This window comes from Hemiscyllium ocellatum, chromosome 36 (assembly GCF_020745735.1).
Source record: "Hemiscyllium ocellatum isolate sHemOce1 chromosome 36, sHemOce1.pat.X.cur, whole genome shotgun sequence".
NCBI classification, from domain to species: Eukaryota; Metazoa; Chordata; class Chondrichthyes; order Orectolobiformes; family Hemiscylliidae; genus Hemiscyllium; species Hemiscyllium ocellatum.
In genome coordinates this window covers 7,312,913-7,334,984 of record NC_083436.1, presented here as the reverse complement: position 1 = coordinate 7,334,984, position 22,072 = coordinate 7,312,913, and the positions used below count along the sequence as shown (strand labels likewise).

General features: G+C 44.3%; 1 protein-coding gene across 1 annotated transcript in view; it reads right to left on the bottom strand.

The window, feature by feature from the left end:
- LOC132833278 (deleted in malignant brain tumors 1 protein-like) overlaps positions 1–22,072 on the bottom strand; it is a 119,889-nt gene that overhangs the window by 47,227 nt on the left and 50,590 nt on the right. Inside the window, exons 10-15 of the mRNA XM_060851441.1 lie at positions 21,487–21,804; positions 14,254–14,568; positions 13,411–13,725; positions 7,491–7,796; positions 5,695–6,003; positions 4,984–5,298 (exon numbers count right to left, since the gene is read on the bottom strand). Coding sequence (XP_060707424.1) covers positions 4,984–5,298; positions 5,695–6,003; positions 7,491–7,796; positions 13,411–13,725; positions 14,254–14,568; positions 21,487–21,804 — 1,878 coding nt within the window. The remainder of the gene's footprint in view (positions 1–4,983; positions 5,299–5,694; positions 6,004–7,490; positions 7,797–13,410; positions 13,726–14,253; positions 14,569–21,486; positions 21,805–22,072) is intronic.

The following is a 22,072-nucleotide window of genomic DNA, read 5'->3' as shown; positions in this document are numbered from 1 at the left end:
AGTAGACCAGACTGATAAGAAAGGAGCATGAAAGTAACTGGCTGATAGAGAAGTGAATGGGATGACAGCAGTAGTCTGGGAAAGGGACAGTTTAAGGCAGGATCAGGAAAAGATGAAATTATAAGGTTACATTCCCAATCATCCATTCCAAAGTGGGAGTCAGTCTGTTTTCCTTGACTGTTTATTTGCACTTCATATTTCAATACAAAGTCTAATCTGCTCCTCAGATGCTACCCGTCCTTCTGCGGTTTTCCAGCACCACCCTTTTTGACTCTTTCCCCTTGCTAGCCAATTTCCTTTACTGGAGCAATTCAGCACTTTTAATCAACCTGTTTAAAGTTATTATTACACATCTCTGTGGGATTTGAACCCAGGCCTCCCCTGGCACAAAAGCAGCAACAATATCATTGAGACACAAGACCCCAAGCCCTGAACACCTGCATTTTTAAAACAAAATCCTGAAGTACTCTTACAAACAAATGAATGTTTCTTTTCTTCATTATCAACTCACCTGTGGTGAAAAGCAGTACTTTTTGTTTACATAATAAGGAAAACCAGCACTCAAATCTATATTCTTGTAGTGACTGGAATGAGGGCAGCCAGCTGGACATCATAGAATATGAGTTCTCTGATTGGCGCTGTTAATCTGGTCCAATCAGGGAGTCCTGGCCAACATTAAAGGATGAATGTCAGGGATATGCTGCCCACTGAATGCCTGACTTAGTGAGAGGCATTAAAAGGCTATTATGAAAAAGTGAGGACTGCAGATGCTGGAGATCAGAGCTGAAAATGTGTTGCAGGAAAAGCGCAGCAGATCAGACAGCATCCAAGGAGCAGGAGAGTTGACGTTTTCGGGCATTCCTGAAGAAGGGCTCATGGCCGAAACGTCGACTCTCCTGTTTCTTGGATGCTGCCTGACCTGCTGCGCTTTTCCAGCAACACATTCAAAGGCTATCGTCAAAGGCTTTGCATTTGTAAATTAAAGGTGATTGGTGATGGGATATGGTGTCTGGAGAGTTATTTCAATTCCTAACGGCATTAGCTGCTTTGTATTATCCCTGGAGCATTTTTAAAGTCCAACCTCACTGACAACATTGTTACATATTTGGTGATATTTCTTGTGAAGGTCCAAGAATAATGGAGTGCAGATTGACACCATGGACAGGGTATTTCACCCAAAGTTTTGGCAAAGAACCAGATACCCAATAGTATTTTGAATTAAAATAAATCTTTATAGGGTCAAAAGTCCCTGACACCAGGGCAGCACTGTGGCCCTGTGGTTAGCATTGCTGTCTCACAGCCCCAGGGATCTGGGTTTGATTCCAGTCTCAGACGACTGTCTGTGTGGAATTTGCACATTCTCCCCGTGTCTGCGTGGGTTTCCTCTGGGTGCACCAGTTTCCTCCCACAGTCCAAAGATGTGCAGCTCAAGTGTATTGGCCATGCTAAATTGCCCATAGTGTTCAGACCTGTGTAGGTTACAGTGATAGGGTAGGGAAATGGGTTTGGGTGGGATACGGTTCGGAGGGTCGGTGTGGAGTTGTTGGGCTTAAGAGCCTGTTTCCACACTCTTGGAATTCTAAGTCTGAAGTAAATGGTTCATCCATGAAACAAAGAGCCAAAGAGCAGCTCGGCTTGCTAGCTGCCCTGCCTGATCCAGATCATTGTCGATCCTTGTCACTAATATATGTTTTTGTTGTGCAATTGGTAATGTTATGTCCCAACTTAAACTCTTGTTAGAACTCAACATCCTGCACTATCAGCTGTCCTCAAATCCTAACTGGTTGATCAATTGGACTGATAAACTGTGAAAATTACTTCAAAGTTAATTTAGAATATCCTTTAAAGATGCAGATTTTAAGCATGTGAAATAGGAGAAGGGAGTGGGGAGAAACCAAAGGGAAGGTATGTGGTCCAGTAGAAGGCAGGAGAGATTAAATGATAGTTTAATAACCAAAGGGAGTAGTAATGGGCACAGTAATGTAAAACCTGTGCCCACACCTCCTCCCTCACCTCTATCCAAGGCCCTAAAGTAGCCTTCCACATCCATCAAAGTTTTACCTGCACATCCACCAATATTATTTATTGTATCCGTCTCCTCTACATTGGGGAGACTGGGCGCCTCCTAGCAGAGCGCTTTAGGGAACATCTCCGGGACACCTGCACCAATCAACCATACCGCCCCGTGGCCCAACATTTCAACTCCCCCTCCCACTCTGCTGAGGACATGGAGGTCCTGGGCCTCCTTCACCGCCGCTCCCTCACCACCTGACGCCTGGAGGAAGAACGCCTCATCTTCCGCCTCGGAACACTTCAACCCCAGGGCATCAATGTGGACTTCAACAGTTTCCTCATTTCCCCTTCCCCCACCTCATCCTAGTTCCAAACTTCCAGCTCAGCACTGTCCCCATGACTTATCCGGACTTGCCCTACCTGCCTGTCTCCTTTTCCACCTATCCACTCCACTCTCTCCTCCCTGACCTATCACCTTCATCCCCTCCCCTACCCACCCATTGTACTCTGTGTTACTTTCTCCCCACCCCCACCCTCACCTAGCTTATCTATCCATGCTTCCAGCTCACTGCCTTTATTCCTGATGAAGGGCTTTTGCCCAAAACGTCCATTTCGCTGCACTTTGGATGCTGCCTGAACTGCTGTGCTCTTCCAGCACCACTAATCCAGAATCGGGTTTCCAGCATCTGCAGTCATTGTTTTTACACAGTAATGTAAAAGGTGTCCAGAGGATGTGTTAATGGCAGGATCCTAAATAGCTGCTTCTTCAGCACAAAATAAAGGAAATAGAGAGAAACTGAGGGAAAAAGACAAACCAGCAAAGAAATATGAAATTATAGAGGGTGCAGAGGTTAACTCAACGTTGGGTACAAAGGCTACAAAATGCTGTGTCAAAGGACTGGCGTCTGCTTCTTGAGCTTGAATTGAGCCTCATTGAAGCACTGAAGCAGACCAAGGAAAGAAAAGGCAGAGTGGAGGAAAGGTAGACAATAAAAATCAAAACCAACAGGGAACTAACTCCAGAGAAGCCAGTAATCTGTCACCAAGGAGCATGGTACTTGACATTGGTCTGGCTTCCTCAGAACCAGCTCTGAGACTCCTGTTTATATCTGTTAGCCAAGACTCCCTGATTGGTCTTTTAACCTGGGCCAATCAGTGAGCTCACATTCTGTGAAGCCTACCTAGATAATCAGCTTGTAAAGTGAACAAAAGTGAAGGGAGACAACGGTATAGCAGTGGTTTTAAGAGGTTAATAATGGCACACATAACCCCTGGCCTCCCAGGCCGCCATGATCCACTACAATATGCTTAACATTAAACAGGTTTACAGCAAATGCCTTCTCCCTAGCCCTCACTATGCCTTGGAACATACGGATAACAAGAACACCAACATCAGACTCTTATTTATTGACTTTAGATCCATTGTCAACATCATAAATCTAACCAAACTCCAAGACTTAGGACTCTATCCACCCTCTGCAACTGGATCTGAGAACTGCTGACCCATAGACTGGAATCAATAAGGATAGACGACAACACCTCCTCCACAATTATCCTCAACATCGGTGCATTGCAAAGCTGCGTGCTCAGCCCCTTTATTATACTCCTTCTACACTCACAAGTGTGTGGCCAAATTCTGACCTAACTCCATTTACATGTTTGCTTATGACACTACCATCACAGGTTGGATCTCAAACAACGATCAGACAGTACAGGAAAGAGATAGAGAGTTCAATGGCATCATGTAAAGGCAACAATCTATCCCTGCATGTCAGCACAACAAAGGAGCTGATCATTGGCTTCAGGAAGTGGTGTGGACACGTTCCTATCTGCAACAATGGTGCTAAGGTGGAAATGGTCAAGAGCTTCAAGTTCCTCGGAGTAAAGATCACCAATAATCTGTCCAGATCAATCCACAGTCAAGAAAGCACACTGACATCTCTACTTCTCAGAAGGCCAAGAAAATTCTTACCGATTTTTATAGATACAGCATAGAACGCATCCTATCCAGATGCAGCACTGCTTGTTGTGGTATTGCTCTGCCCCAGATCAAAAGAAATGACAGAATTGTGAATGCAGCCCAGTCCATCATGAAAACACAACCTTCCTTCCATTGACTCTGCCTCTATTTCCTGCTGCCCCAGGAAAGCAGACAACATATGGATGATGATGGGAGATGGTAGGGTGATGGGCTTAAATTAGTTCACAGGTCAGCACAACATTGAGGACCAAAGGGCCTGTTCTGCTCTGTACTGATCTATCTATAATCAAATACTGGTCCCACCCCAGTTATACTTTCTTCCTCTCTCTTCCATCAGGCAGAAGAGACAACAGTTTGAAAATAACAACAGATTCAAGAACAGCTTCTTACCAAGTGTTATCAGCCGTTTGAACAGACCTTTCACATATTAAAGTTGATCTTTATCTGCACTTACTCTGTAGCTTCAACATTATATTCTGCATTCTGTTCTTTTACCCAACTGGCCTGCAATTCCAATAATCAGTTCCAACATTGGTCATCTTGCAACCACCCTTTTATAATCTTTGCACCATATTATACCCATTTCTGATATTAATTTGTAAACCTTGTTTCAAATGCTGCATGCATCCAAATAAAGACTGTTTAGTTTTGTCTTTGAGCCAATCTTCCCTGTTCTGAACTTATTTGCAACTTCATTCCTTTGTTTGTGTGCTTTGTCCCTTTCTGTCTCACATCAGTTAATAATTTTCATCTCAGTACGTGCACCAATACCTTACCATTTTTCTTCAATTTTTCCCCTCACTTGATCCTCATGTGATATAATTTAAAACTCTAACTACCTGCCTAGTTATTTAATTTGCTAATACACTGCTTCAAACATCGGCCAGTAACGCAAAACTAAGTTTCTACTCCACTACAGCAGTTTGAGAATCTATGCATAAAAGATACAGATCTAAAATATTCATGTGAAACAAGTGTCTCTCACTCACCTGAACAGGTAACTCCAGCATCCTGGCCATGTGTGCAGTTATTCCCCACTTGTGGGTTAGCAGAACATTGATCGAGGGCAGCCTCTGTCCCATTACACTTCACATCATCCAACCAAATGTCTCCAGACCCATATCCATAGTAGGCTCCTTTCGGTGCTGACAGGGCTGTCCCACAGTTCAACACTCTGCAGACCACACTCGCTGCTTTTTTATCCCAGCTGTTGTCACAAACAGTTCCCCAGATGGAGTTACGATAGACCTCAACTCTCCCGGAACACATGCTGGTACCATTCACCAGCCGGACAGGTACTGGACCTGAATAGAACAGGTAAGACAGTTAAACTATCATAGATTTTCTGGGAAGTCTTTGTCTGCATATTTTATCACAGGTATCAAACTCCCACGAATATCCAGACCTATCCTACTTCCCTAATCTTTCCTATATCAGCAGTTTTAGCAATGATTCCAGCTCATATCCAATGTGATAATGAAGCACGAGCCCTGAATTGCGTGGACTCCCTCCCAAAGATCCAGCAAAGATAGCAGAAACCATGTCTTTCTTGTCCTTTATGAGGATCTTGGTACCACACAGTATGATAGATGGATCCACTGAGATATTGCGTGAGCCTTCACATCAATAACAGTCACTCACCCGGTCAGAGCATTGTTATAAACTGGCAGTAAGGTGTTTTTCATGCCAGCCCCACTCACCTGAACAGATCACCCCAGCATCTTGGCTATGTGTGCAGTTCTTCAAGGAAGTAACAGAGCACTGATCAAGGGAAGGTTCTGTCCCAAGACATTTCACTCCTGAAGCCCAGATGTTCCCTCTCCCCGCTCCATAGTAGGCCCCAGTCTGTGCCGACAAGGCTGTCCCACAGTTCAACGCTCTGCAGACTACCTCCGATGCATTTATGTCCCATCCATTGTCACAAACGGTTCCCCAGACGGAGTTACGATAGACCTCAACTCTTCCAGAACACATGTTAGTACCATTCACCAAACGTAAGGGCACCGGACCTGCAACAGTGATGGGAACATAGTTAAACTGATTCGAGATAATCTGGTTAAATGGGAGGTGATGCAGTTAGACATGACAATTAAGGCAATGGAATATAAAATAAACATTGCATCCTGAGTAGCACCAAGGATCAGAGGGATCTTAGCGTTCATAGCCACTGATCCCTTAAGGCATCAGGGCAGGTAGATAAAATGGTTAAGAAGTCACATTGATACTTTCCAGTATTAGCTAAGGCACAGAGTTTAAGAGCAGGGAGGCTATGCTGGAACATATACAATGTTGGTTATGCCAAATTCTGGAATCCACATTATTGGAGGGATTTATTGTAATGGAGGTGGTGCAGAGAAGATTTATCAGATCATTGCCTGGGCGGGAGAGTATACTTATGCAGAGATTGGACAGAATGTGGTTGCTTTCCTTGGAGCAGAGGAAATTGGGGTGAGGGACATGATTGAGATGCATAAAATTAAGAGGGGCATAGATGTAGTGGACAGCAAGGAGCATCAAAGATGATTGGACTTTGATTTAAACTAAGAGGCAGGAGGTATACACAGAATGTGAGAAAAAATGTTTTAACCAAGATGGTGATGGGAACCTGAAGATCACTGCCTATAAGGGTGATGGAGGCAGAATCCCTACAACAAAGATGCAGGTCATTTGGGCCATCAGGTCTCTACTGACCCTCTGAAGGTCATCCCACCCAGACCCACCCCATCCCTGTAATCCTGCATTCTGATCGCTAATCCACCTAGTCTGCACAACCCTGGAAACTATGGGCAATTTTGCATGGGCAATCCATCTAACCTGCACATCTTTGGAAGGAAAGCGGAGCACCAAGAGGAAACCCATGCCGACATGGGGAGAATATGAAAGCTCCACACGGACAGTTGCCTGATGGTGCAACTGAACCCAAGTCCTTGTGCTGTGAGGCAGCAGTGCTAACCGTTAAGCCACTGTGCTGCCCTTTAAGGAACATTTCGATGTCCACTTCTGATGCCAAGGCATACAAGGCTATGGGCTAAGTTTTGGACAATATGATTAGAGTAATTAGGTGGTCGTTTTTTACTGCTGAAAACCCTCTCTCTGTGCTGTAGACCTCTCTGATTCTATGGATTTTCTCTGGAGTTATCAATTGGAGATTTAAGATGGTTAGGGTCCACCCTGTACTACTAAGCATAAAGAACATAAAAGAATGCAGGATCCAGAGCTCATTCAATTAGATCATGGCTGCTCTGTATTAAAGCCCCTTCTTCCATAAATACTGCATTGTCTTCAAACTGAAGAAAATGGTTTCTCTTTTCTACACTACTAAAATCTTTTAGCCTCTTAGACAACTTGATCAGATCACTCCCTGATCTCCTATACTTGAGGAATTACAAATTTAGTCCCTGTAACCTGTCAGATTATTTAACTCTTTTACACCGCAGAGCCTTGCTGGGTCATTTTTCCTGCAAATTTTCCCACCAAAGAAGGTCACCACACTCACCTGAACAGGTCACTCCAGCATCCCTCCTGTCAATACATGTATTCACCCCCCATGGATTGGCAGAGCACTGACTGAGGGCAGACTCTGTTCCAAGACATGTCACATTATCCAACCAAATCTTCCCACTTCCGTTTCCATAGTCACCTCCTGACAAGGCTCTCCCACAATTCAACATTCTGCAGACCACATTCATTGCATTTGTGTCCCAGCCATTAGCACAGACAGTCCCCCAGTCAGAGTCATGATAGACCTCAACTCTTCCAGAGCACATACTGGTCCCATTCACTAATTGTACAGGGACTGGACCTGGAATAGAAGCAGGAACACCATTAATCTGTGAGTTTATCAACACAAGCAACATGAGAACGTGAGAAGGCCATTCAGAAACATGACAATTTCTGCCATTCAATTAGCTTAACATTGATTTGTAACTCAATACCAAATTATATGCTTTTGCTCCATATCATCTCTTATTCCTCGCTAATATAAATCATCAGTTTCTGTCATGAAAGGTTGAACAGAATCCTTTGCTTTGTGTAAGGTAGAGCTACCTGACACGACCAATGAACAGTCTAGCTCTAACTTAACACAGTCGATTGTTTGGACTTGTACCACCAGAGAAAACGGCTTCTTTTCATCTCACCTATCGGCAACAGAGGGTGCTGCTGAGAAACAACAGAGGAGGATTCGGGAAGAGTGACGATTCCTTGGTTTTTTTTGAAGACAGGTTGTAAGGCAGAGGTAACGAACTGAATACTGAAGACAATTTGTGTAAACAACATATGAGGCCTTGGGCCTTTTTTAAACAGCCTGAATGGTTGAGGCTGGCTCTCAGATCCCGATTTCTGGGTTTTATTTTTCAGTAACATCAGAAGCCTTTGGGGTGTCAAAAGAATTGGAGCTTCAGTGAATGTCTCTTTGCTGCTATTTTCTCTGAATCTTCTCTTGGCATTTTTCCCTCCTGGATTGGAGAATTGTAATGAGAATCTGTGTCGGAATCTGCCTTTTTGCCAAGGGGTGTGTTTCTAGGATATTACTATATTGGAACAGTCAATTAGTAAAGGAACTGTATCTATTCCAGTTGGTCCTGTTATAATACATGTTTTCTCAAAGCGAATTGGCTACAACGCGATTGAAGATTTTAGAACATTATTTGTAGAATGTGAACCTTCCTTCCCTGTATTGGCTACAACGCGATTCCAGTCCCATTGACTTAAATGATGCTGCTTTTACGTGATTTTCTTATAACATGGGATCACATGGGAACCGAACTATCCTGTTTTGTCAGAACAAAATGTATTTGGTTAAGATTTCCAACAGTTAAGTTATTCTAAATTCTTCTTTCTTTTGTTTGTATTTTAACTGCAATGTTTAAATAAATTGTGTTTTGCGTAACAGTGGCCAGTTGCAATGCATCTGGAATATAGCACTTCACATCTACCTTTAAAATAAGCAAAAGGGTCTGGTCTGGTCCCCTCCACCCCAGAGACTTCCCACCACCACCACCACCTTCCCCACCCCACCCACCAAATCTTTCTGTTCCCAAAGAAATTCCTATTTCACAAAGGTGGGCTAACCTTCTGCTGTTAGTTTCTCAGGACTTTTCAAGAAGATCAGGATTTATGGCTGGGGACCTGTTTTGCACTCCTAAGCACATCATCAATACTGTCGTCATTAATACCCCAGCCCACCAGATCTACATTCACAACACATGCTGGAAAATATGTATATTTACAACCTCGACCAAATATATGGGGATGGATAGTTTCTGGCTGGATAGTTTGCTTCCTTCAAGCTCCAATAAGTCCAATTGGTATCATTAATTTGCATCTTTAAGAAATAAATCATTCTTTGCACAAATGCTTCCAGTATTAGGGCTGACTGCTCTCCCTACTGAGCAGTCCATGAGAAGTCTCAGTCACATGTGGCTGACATTCTTGTGGTTAAACACTTATAGTGCTTACAGAGAACACAATAGGGCAATCTGCACTAGGGAGGGAGAAAGAGCAATGTACCTGAATGGGGGGGGCGTAAGGTGGAACATGGAATTCTGAATGAAAGTGAGACTGGGGGAAGAGCAAGAATGTTCGGGGAGATAGAAAATGAACTGAGAATCAAAGAGGAAGACTGAAGAAAGATACAGGAGATGGGAGATGAAAGCAGAAGACCATCAAATGTTATGGCAAGGGCAAGTATATTTAAAATGGGAACAAACAGGGTGAGGGAGTCGAAACACATCTCCGTCTCAAATGGGTGACCCGTTATGTTAAAACTACGACCCCTACTTCTAGATTCTCCCACAAGAGAAAATAACCTTTCATCATGCACCTAATTAGGTCCCCTCTGCATCTTGAATGTTCCAGTTAATGCATCTCTGACTCTCCTAAACTCCAGGGGATGCAGGCCGTGCCTGTCTAGCCTTTCTGTCAAAAAGAAATTTGCTCATTCCAGGTATTAGTCTGGTAAACATTCTCTGAATTGTTTCCAATGTTTCAATGTCTTTTGTAAGCAGAGTGATCAATGCTGTACACTGTACTCCAGATGTAGTCTCACTAATGCCCTGTGTAACTGAAGTAAAACCTTGCCATTAGGTGATGAAACACCACACAAGGACTGCACATTGCAAGGTTGTAGGGCTGGCTTGCAGGGGATAATGCAGGCAACAGGAGTGACATTGTGCTAATCACTATGTCCATGGAAATCTAAATAAAGATAAAAGACACAAGTATTGTGCACACAGCAGCAATAGGAGGGAAACATCAGTCTGGGATCATGGAGGATGCACCTCAATAGGTCAGGCTGTAGGGCAGGCTCTCACCCAACATGAGGGGACTGATTAAATCTCATAGGTTACATTGACTCTGTCAACATCTCAAATGGAAAACTTCCATCTCAATACTGATATTTATTTTTAAATCAGTGCAGCAAACCTTTTGATAACCAGCAACTACCGGACAGGAGTATGCCAGCGGATCGAATATTCCAGTTGATTAAGAAGTTCACATGATCAAGTAAAAACATACACCAAGCAGAAGAAACATGATGCAAGGGATATACACATCACTGTCATACTTTACCTACAGCACACATCTCTTAAATAACAATGCAACTTTGCCGAAAATAAAACTTATCGGCAGAAAGCTTTCTCACGTGCATCTTCAACTAATTACTTGGACATTGTGGAAATCAGGGTAATACGGTAAAATTCCAGTTTTGAGGTTATAATGTGGCTGGTTTCTTGAGAGTATTGGTTCATAAAGTGATGGTTAAAATAAAACTTGTTGTAGATCCATGCCACGGCTGACCTATCAAATCCAGCAGCTGTGTCAGCATTGATCAGAATGAGGAAAAGGAGAAGACTAAAGGATCAGCTCTCATAAAATCACACACAAGAGGTTCTGGAAATGAACAAACACCAGATGAAGAGGAGAACCAAGGTCTACAGCACCAACAAGCACAAAAGGATCATAGGTTTCCACCTCCAAACCGCTCTAGACTAAGAAATCAGTAACCCCCATACGCAGCATCACTTCAAAGAAGCACTGAGGGTGGCATGGGGAAGAATGTGCTCCTGGAGGGGCACTTCAATGTCCAACAACAAATCTGACTTGGTTAGCGTGACATCTAACTGAGCTGGCTGGGGCTGAAGGGACAGAGATCATGGCGAGTGATGATGGAACAAAAGAGAAAATTATACTTGACCTCATCCTGACTGATCTTACCTGTCATAGATGCATCCATCCATGACAGTATTGGTCCCTATTGTTGCATTCAATTCCCCTCTGAATAAAACATAAGTAGCTATGCTATGCTGAATGATTGCAAAGTCCAACCATTGAGTTTAAGTTCCTGCTTTCCACAGTAATGTTCCTTCGAGGTCAGCAGTGAGTAAGAGTCTCAACATTCTGTCTGCTGCAACACATAATGTGCATGTGAGTATCTGGGGTAATCACTGGTTCTCAAAGTCATCCGCAAAGAAAACAGCAATATTCAAAACATCTTAATGGACAGAAAGAGACCACTGGAATTGGGCAGAGAGTGCTGTACACACAAGGTTAACACCTATAAACCCAGAGACTTCAAAATGATTTTGCCCTTTATTTCCTCGTGCTACATCTTTGTGCCATCTCAACAAAAGTAGCTGAGAGTGACAAAGACTGCTGATGACTCCTGATGAAGGGTTTTTGCCTGAAATGTTGATTTTCCTGCTCCTCGGATGCTGCCTGACCTGCTGTGCTTATCCAGCCTCACTCTAACCTTGACTATAATCTCCAACATCTGCAGTCCTCACTTCTGCCGACTTTGTCACCTCACCTTACATGATGTTAGGGGTGCCTCGGGTTGGTGCCCAGAGGATTATGGCCTGCTAGGAATGTCTTGAATTGGTGTGATGCAAAGATTTTCAGCTGAACAGATAGAGGCACATGGGTCCTTGGCAAAGGAGAAATGGTGCTGCAAGATACCTCTGCATGCACTGAGAGAGCAATCCATGGGTGTCTGTTCTAAATGAAAAGTGGTTCGGTGTGATTAATGAGCTAGAGCTCATGGAGATAAACAAAGCTTTACATGGAGCATATGCCTTACAAGCAACTGAGTATTCACCATGAAGCCCCATGCAAGTCTCTGAGAAGATTGTGCAGTGTAGGTCCTACTGGTTGCGATGAAAGCTCAATGAGCCGGTGGTGCAGAAATTGAACTGTTTGAGCTCCTTTTCTGGTTTCGGTGTGCACCCTGGCAATGGGAGAGACTGTGGTGTGTACAATTCCATATGGGTTGGAGCAATGAAGTTTTAGAAATTGTTTGCATGCGATGGAAATATCTGAAATCCAGTCTTGTGTGTCACAGTGCTGTGCAGTGGCATCTTTACAAAGCTACCTCACTTTGAAAGGAGCATGAAGCATTGAGTTGGGAGTGGCACTTATCCTGGTGTTGCACAAGAAGTCAGTCTCTTCCCTGGTTTTTGCAGATAATGACTGCCATGGTCACTTCCATCCAAACTGCATTGGTATTGCAGGATGGCATCTTGTTGCCTGTGAAACAGCCCATCTCTTCTTTTCTGTAAAACCTTCAGGACCACTCTGAGGGAGGTGCCACTAAAGCATGGACTTACTCCTCACATATCTCCAACATCTCCAGGAGTGGGTGAGGATGATGAGCAGAGATGATTGATGCTCCTGAGTTGTGAAGAGGGACGTGCTGCCTGGGTGTTTTAAATATGGTTCCTCAAAATTGAAGCCAGGAAGGGCCCTGCAGCCATGTTGCCCACCAAGAAAACTTAGTGTTTTACCAGCACATGAGTATGTCATGACCTGTGGAGATTGCAATCACATGGGAATAGCCCTCCATCCCGGGGGAAGGTCACTTCCAATTTTCAGACCACTTCTACATTTAACATCAGAAATGAAAATTCCCCTCCTAATCTCTACAAATTATCCTTGTAATTTACTCTTTCTACTCCCAGAGATATTCGCATGGATCTGAGCTGCACTCCTTCTAAGGCAATGTAATTGTCTTAATAATTAGTCCAGAAGCTTGCTAATTCAATGGCTAAAATGAGCAATCCTAGATGAATAATGCAGAGACCTGGGCTAACAACCTAGAAGCCTGTGTAAATACTTAGGTGGCCTGAACTACAAGTCGTTCTGCCAGAACATGACAGTTGTTTTCCTCTTAAACTCGTGCTATAGAAAGTTGCACTGTGTAAAACCATTACATCTGTTCAGGAGAAAGTTTGTGTTATCCAAACAACATATACAATTCATCTATGACAATATAGCCAATTCGGGCTGAGGAAACACGTGCAAGACCAGAATGACCTGTATTAATCCAAAACCCGGGCTTGTAATCCAGTAACATCGGCCTTAAATGCCATTTGTTTGAGAGCTAATACCTAAACCAGAGTGGGATTGAAAATACTCACCTGAACAGGCAACTCCAACATCCTGGCTGTGTGTGCAGTTATTCCCCACCCATGGATTGGCTAAGCACTGATCGAGGGCCGGCTCGGTCCCATTACACCTCACATCATCCAACCAGATATCCCCAGTCCCCACTCCATAGTCGGCTCCTCCTGGTGCTGACAGGGCTGTCCCACAGTTCAACATTCTGCAGACCACACTTGCTGCACGAATATTCCAGCCATTGTCGCAAATAGTGCCCCAGGCAGAATTCCGATAAATCTCAACTCTCCCAGAGCACCTGCTGGGCCCGTTCACTAAGCGTATAGGCACTGGACCTGGAATAAAAACAGCACAAGTTTAAACTGATCTGCGTTTATACTGGAGAGATCAGACGGAAGAAAACAATATGCCTGTAATAACAGCAAAGCTTTCAAATTAATTGGCTAGATGTACTGTAGTCCATTTTGAAGTCTGCACAAAAGGCAGACCAGTATATCTCCACCACTGTTGTTTACATTGTTCTTCTGGTATCAGTACAGGTTGATCATTCCTGTACCTTGTCTCCTCTCCAGTTTTAGGAATGCCTTGCAGCCTACACCTGGGAGAAATCTTGTCACTACCAGGTAGTCAAAGACAAGCTAATTGTGTAACAAACTCCCTCCTCAGAATCTCATTCCCCCCAAACACCTGTGTGGGATCGTAAACCCCGCAGAAGATAGAGCCTGTGACTTTCCTATTGAGAGGGGCTTAGTATCACTCAATGATGGACTCAGACACAATACAAACCTTCACATGAATATTCACTTGGGCAGAAGGTAGTTATAAGGTGGCAATATGGTTGTTGCCATGGCAGTCCCACTCACCTGAACAGGCAACTCCAACATCCTGGCTGTGTGCGCAGTTATTCCCCACCCATGGATTGGCTAAGCACTGATCGAGGGCTGGCTCGGTCCCATTACACCTCACATCATCCAACCAGATATCCCCAGTCCCCACTCCATAGTCGACTCCTCCTGGTGCTGACAGGGCTGTCCCACAGTTCAACATTCTGCAGACCACACTTGCTGCACGAATATTCCAGCCATTGTTGCAAATAGTGCCCCAGGCAGAATTCCGATAAATCTCAACTCTCCCAGAGCACATGCTGGGCCCGTTCACCAAGCGTATAGGCACTGGACCTGGAATAAAAACAGCAATGTGTTTAAACTGACCCAGCATAATTTGGGCTTTCATCAAAGTCAAAGATTGGACTTTTGAGCCCAGATATTAATTTGATATTCATTGTGTTTGTTCTGGACAGGCAACTGCCATGAACTGGGGATTAATTTCAGTCTCTAATAAACACACTTGACCTGACTGCCTGCCTGTTAGGTATGTGCTTAGGTGTTCCTGGAGACAGAGTATGTACATTACAGGCCTTCTGTGACTGGTTTTCACCAGGGCTATAAGAATACATTTTCAACCCAGGGGATGTCATTTTTATTTGACATTTGTCATTTATTTTATTAATTTTCCTTTAAAATTATGGCTTATTTTGTTTGTCGGTCAGTACTGCCCTTTTCAATGAATTCCAAAGACTCATAAACTCTCTGAACAAGTTCCTCCTCATTTCAGGCTGATATTATCTTTATCCTGAGACTATGCGTTCTGGTCTTCAACTCTCCCATGATGGGAAACATCCTCTCAGTATTTACCTTGTCGAGCCCTCCTATACATTTCAATAAGATCACCTCTCATTCTTCTAAACTCCAATGAATAGAGTCCTGACCTGTTTAAACTTTGTTCATAACACAATCGCTCCATTCCAGGGATCATTCTAGTGAACCTTCTCTGAACTCTGAAATAACGTATTTTCTTAAATTAGGGGACCAAAAATCCTCACAGTAGTCCAGGTGTGGCCTCACCCTGTACATTTGCAGGAAGAGTTTCCTATGCTTATATTCCAACACCCTTGAAAGAAGGGCCAACATTCCATTAGTGTTCCTGATTAGCTTGTGCACATGGGCACTAGTTTTCTGTGTGTCATTGCCATGTACTCAGAAATCTCTTTGTGTTACAATTTTTCCCCATTTAAATAATACTTGTTCACGTGTTCTCCCTTCCAAAATAAACAACTTCACATTTCCCCACACTGTACTCCATTTGCCAAGTTTTTGTCCACTAAATTAACTTATTAATATCTTTGTAAACTGTTTGTATCCTTCTCACAACTTGCTTTCCCACATATCTTTTGTACCACCTGCAAATTTCTCTGCAGACATTTGCTTCCTTCCTCCAAGTCATTCATATCTGTTACAACAGTTGCAGTTCCAACACTAATCTTTGTGCAGCTCCACTGTTTACAACCTAAAAAGGAACCCCCCCCTTATCCCCACTGGCTATTTCCTGCTCATTAGCTGACTCTATACCTGCCCCCTGTAAAAACGCCATCCCATGTTCCCAATTCCTTCGTCTCCGCCGCATCTGCTCCCAGGAGGACCAGTTCCAATACCGAACAACTCAGATGGCCTCCTTCTTCAAAGACTGCAATTTCCTCCCAGACGTAATCGACGATGCTCTCCACCACATCTCCTCCACTTCCCGCCCCTCCAATCGCCACCAGGACAGAACCCCACTGGTCCTCACCTACCACCCCTCCATATACATCGTTTCATCCGTCATCATTTCTGTCACCTCGAAATGGACCCCACTACCAGGGATATATTTCCCTCCCCTCCCCTATCAGCGTTCCGAAAAGACCACTCCCTCCGCGACTCCCTTGTCAGGTCCACACCGCCTACCAACCCAACCTCCACTCCCGGCACCTTCCCCTGCAACCAAAAGAAATGCAAAACCTGCGCCCACACCTCCCCCCTCACTTCCCTCCAAGGCCCCAAGGGATCCTTCCATACCTGCCACAAATTCACCTGCACCTCCACACACATCATTTACTGCATCCGCTGCAACCGGTGTGGCCTCCTCTATATTGGGGAGACAGGCCGCCTACTTGCGGAACGTTTCAGAGAACACCTCTGGGACAGCCGGACCAACCAACCCAACACCCCGTGGCTCAATACTTCAATTCCCCCAACCACTCCACCAAGGACATGCAGGTCCTTGGACTCCTCCATCGCAAGACCATAACAACACAACAGCTGGACGAAGAGCGCTTCATCTTCCGCCTAGGAATCCTCCAACCACAAGGGATGAACTCAGATTTCTCCAGTTTCCTCATTTCCCCTCACCCCCACCTTGTCTCAGTCACAATCCTTGAACTCAGCACCGCCTTCCTAACCTGCAATCTTCTTCCTGACCTCGCCGCCCCCACCCCACTCCGGCCTATCACCCTCACCTTAACTTCCTTCCACCTATCGCATTTCCAACGCCCCTCCCCCAAGTCCCTCCTCCCTACCTTTTACCTTAGCCTGCTGGGCACACTTTCCTCGTTCCTGAAGATGGACTCATGCCCAAAACGTCAATTCTCCTCCTCCTTGGATGCTGCCTGACCTGCTGCGCTTTTCCAGCAACACATTTTCAGCTCTGATCTCCAGCATCTGCAGTCCTCACTTTCTCCTCGGCTCTATATCTATGCCAATATACTGCCTTCAACACTATGTGACCATATCTTATGACTTAACGTTTTGTGAGGTACCTTATTGAACACCTTTTGGAAGTCCAAATACACAGTGTGGGGGGGGGGGGGGGGGGGGGGGGGGGGGTGCCGCAGGATGGCTCAGTGGTTAGCACTGCTGCCTCACAGCACCAGGGTCCCAGATTCAATTCCAACCTTGAGCAACTGTCTATGTGGAGTTTGCACATTCTCCCCGTGTCTGTGTGGGTTTCCTCCGGGTGCTCCGGTTTCCTCCCACAGTCCAAAGATGTGCAGGCCAGGTGAATTGGCCATGCTAACTTGCACATAGTGTTAGGTGCATGGGTCAGAGGGAAATGGGTCTGGGTGGGTGACTGTTTGGAGGGTCGGTATGGACTGGTTGGGCCGAAGGGCCTGTTTCCACACTATAGAGAATCTAATCTAATCTCACAACACACACATTCACTCATACAGCTGTAATAAATTGGGTAGAGATTATTCCCCTTTCGTGAAGCCATGCTGACTCTGCTTGATTAGAATATGATTTTCCAAGTATGCTGAAAGACGTTTTCAACAATAGATGTTAAGCTAATCGACTTATGGTAACCAGCTTTATGCCTCCTGCCCTTTTTGAAAACTGTAGTCACACTGGCAGTTTTTCAATCCTCTCGTATTTCTCCCAACTGCAGGGACTTTTGGAAAATTACAACCAATGTATTCATCTCTCTGTAGCTATCTCTTAAAGATCCTAGGATGCAAGTCATGGGGATCTGCCTTTAGCCCCATGTTCTGGACCATGCCACATCCTGTCAAAATATATTAAGCAGATTGCCTAGACCCTAGCTTTTTCTTACTTTAAAGGTGAATATGAAGTCCTGTGTTCTGGTTAAATTTGATTAGTTAAACTAGTCAATGTTAAGCAAAACACAATTTATTCAGATGCTATAGTTAAAGTACAACAATATCTCGCAAACATATCCTTGGTAAAACGCATTTTCAGAAAACAGAATTGTCTCATACCCAGTTCCCACAATAGGCAGAGAATCCCCAGCTTTTGGCTGCAATTGAGAGGGAAAAAAATAACTTTCATTTCTTCAAGACACAACAGCAGTTGCTGAAAACTAAATCTAAACATCTCTGGTTCTCTGGGAGTTCAACCACACCTGCTCAGGCTCCTTCTCATGTTCCAAATTCAAAAAAAAAATCCAAAGCTTCACAACTTCTTTATCTTCTCATAGACCGTTCTGCCTTCCAGTTCAAAAAAAAATTCTTAAAGCCAAAGCACTGTCACACTCATTAGTTTGTCTAATGCTATTCTTGTATAATGGTGATGGTACTTAGTACTTCATCTCTATACTTTAGTATTAATGATCAAAGTACCTTCCAAAGTATTAAGACTGATTCAAAATAACTGTTTAACTCCTCTGTCATTTAGACAAAGGTGGTTTCTGCAGATGCTGGAAATTAGAGTCAAGATTAGAGTGGTGCTGGAAAAGTATATCAGGTCAGGCAGCATCCAAGGAGCAGGAAAATCGATGTTTTGGGCAAAAACCCTTCATCAGGAATGATGCTAGGAGCCTTGGGGATGGAGAGATAAATTGGAGGGGGGTGAGGCTGGGGAAAAGGTAGCTGAGAGTGGGTGGAGGTGGGGGTGAAGGTGATAGGTCAGAGAGGAAGGTGAAGTGGATGGATGGGAAGAAAGATTGGCAGGTGGGACAGGTCATCAGGACGGTGCTGAGCTGGAAGGTTGGAACTGGGGTAAGCTGGGGGAGGGGAAATGAGGAAACTGGAAAAGTCCATATTGATGCCCTTGGGTTGAAGAGTCCCTCAGTGGAAGGTGAGGCATCTGGAGGTGAGGGAGTGGAAGTGGAGGAGGCCCAGGAGCTGCATGTCCTCAGCAGAATTGGAGGGGGATTGAAATGTTTGGCCACAGGGCAGTGGGGCTGGTTGGTGCGAGTATCCTTGAGATGTTCCCTGAAGTGCTCCGCGAGAAGGTGTCCAGTCTCCCCAATGTAGAGGAGACCGCATCGGGAACAACAGATACAATAAATGACATGTGTGGATGTGCAGGTGAAATTTGGATGGATGTGGAAGGCTCCTTTGGGGCCTTGCACAGAGGTGAGGGGGGAGGTGTGGGTGCAGGTTTTGCAATTCCTGCGATGGCAGGGGAAGGTGCCAGGAGGGGAGGGTGGGTTGTTGGGGAGCATGGACATGATCAGGTAGTTGCAGAGGGAATGGTCTTTCTGGAATGCGGATGGGGTGGGAAGGGAAATCTATCCATGGTGGTGGGGTCCATTTGGATGTGGCGGAAATGTCAGCGGATGATGCGATTTATGCAAAGGTTGGTGGATTGGAAGATGAGGACCAGAGGTGATTCTGTCCTTGTTGCGGTTGGAGGGATGGGATTCGGATATGGAGGTACGGGAACTGGATGAGATGCATTCGAGGGCATCTTCAAGTCAGTGGGAGGAGAGACTGCTGTCTTTAATGAAGGATACCACGTAGTGTGTTCTGTGGTGGAACTGTCCTCTGTCATTTCCTTATTCTTAATAACTAAATCCTCAGATTCATTTGATACATTTAAAGAAGCTCTTATCATCAGTGTTTACATTCCTCACTAGTTTGCCCTCATGGTTTATTTTCTCTCTCTTTATTATCTTTCTGGTCCTCTATTGTGGGCTTTTAAATTTATTCCAGTCTTTGGAGCTGTCACTAAATTACCTCCTTAAATGTCTGCCACTACTTGCGTACTGTCTTTCCCGCTAGTCTAGCCACTCAATCCACTCTCTCTTCATTTCATTATAATTTCCTTCATTTAAATTAAACACAATTGTTTCCAACTCAAGATTCTCACATTCAAACTGAATATGAAATGATACCAAGGTAAGATCACTTCTTCTCAGGGAATCTTTTACCCTGATCCAGGATCGCTTGTTCGTTCCCCAGTTGGCTCCATGACATTTTGCACTAGGAAACTCCCTAATACATTCTATGAATTTGCTTGTCATAGCTGTTCCCTCTAACATCTCTAACCCAATCAACATGAAGATTAAAGTCCCCCATACTTATTGCTGTGCTCTTTTTACATACTCCTATTATTTGTTAAATTGGATCCCTCCGGCAGTGTGGCTATTGTTTAGGTGTCTGCACACGACTGCTACTTCTGTCTCCTTTCCTTTTACCACCACCAGCTACATCATTCGAGCCTGGATCATTTCTCATGACTGTCCTCATCTCTTCTCTTATTATCCGACCATCTTTTGCATCCCTCCTGTGTTTCTGAAATGTCAAATCTCCCTGAAAGCTAATTACCCATTTCTGATCTCCCTGTAACTATGTCTCCATCATGACTAGGAGATCTTATCCCATTTCTTTGATTTACCCGATCAGTTCAGTTTCTGCCTCCCCCACCCTGACAGGCAGTGAGTTCCACATTCTCACCATCCTCTGAGTGAAAATGTTTTTCTACACATTCCTCTAAACCATCTGTCCTTAACTATAAATCTATGCCCCCTTGTCACTGATGCCTTCTCCAATGGGAATGTTATTTTTCCCATCTACCACATCTACGCCCCTCATACTATTATACATCTCAATTATGACCAGCCCTCGGTTTTCTCTCCTTCAAGGAAGCAACTCCAGTCTATCCAAACTCTCTTCATAACTCAAAATCACCAGCCCAGGCGACATTCTGGTAAATTTCTTTTCCACCCCCACCTTTAACCCAGATTCCAGAATGGCACCTAATACTCTAACTGTGACCTAACTAACATTTTATACAGTTCCAGCATCACCTCCCTGTTCTTAAACTGGGCACCTTCTTAACCACTTAATCAGCCAGTTCTGCTTCAAAAAGGGACCAATAGACATGCGTACAAAGTTTCCTCACATCCTCAGTGCTCCCCATGGTCCTACCAAACATCATGTAGTCCTTTACTTCACTTGTCCTGTTCAAGTGCATTACATCACACTTATCCAGATTGAATTTAATTTGTCAATGATCAGCCCATCTGACCAGCTTATCTATCCCCTGCTGCAATCTAAGGCTATCCTCCTCACTATTTACTGCTCCCCAATTTTAGTATCATCCATGAACTTCAAGTCTATATTAGTTACAAACACTTCAAACAGTAAGGATCCCAACACGACCCCTGTGGATGCCCATATCACAGGGTTCCAATCACCGAAACACCCTTTGACCATCACCTTCTGTGTCCTGCCACTCAGCCAATTCTGGATTAATTAATCAAATTTCCTTGAATTCCATGGTCTTTTTCATACATTTGCTATCAGTCTGCCATGTGTTATTCTATCAAAAGCCTTGCTGAAGTCCAAGTAGACAACGTGAAATGCATTGCCTCCATCTACACACTTGATTATCTTTTCCAAAACCTCAAGGGTAGTGGCATGAGCCAGCAACTTAGAGGAATGGACTGATAAGTTAGCTAGTAATCGGTCAAGATCAATTTGAATTCTACCATGTCAATTTAGAAAATAATACTCAAAGAGCAAGGATAAAGGCACTCACCTGAGCAGACAGCTTCAGCATTTTGTCCCTGTGTACAGTTATTTTCCACCCTTGGATTGGCAATGCACTGATCGAGGGCAGGCTCTGTCCCAACACATTGCATATTATCCAACCAGATGATACCAGTCCCCTCTCCACTGTAGTGACTACCATTTGTTGCTGACAAAGCTGCCCCACAGTTCAACACCCTGCAGACGACGCTCGCTATCGCCTGGGCTGACGAACTGTCACAGACAGCACCCCAACTGGATTTACGATAGACTTCAACTCTCCCTGAGCACATGTTGATACCATTCATCAGCCGTATAGGGACTGGACCTGGAGTACAGACAGGAAAACATTAAAACTGGTCAGGGATTACATCAAGTTTCATGATGTCATCAGCTGGACATATCAACCTGCTGTCACATCCCTCCCCATGCTGGTTAACATTCAGCCTCTATGGGAATGTGGGAAAAGGCTCAATCGCACATAACTGTACCACAATTCAATTCGATCATAATCGATCTGCATCTTAATTGCATTTTTCTATCATATGTTCACCTTGGTTCTGTAACTCAAGGATGACAGTAGCTGAAAAATAAAG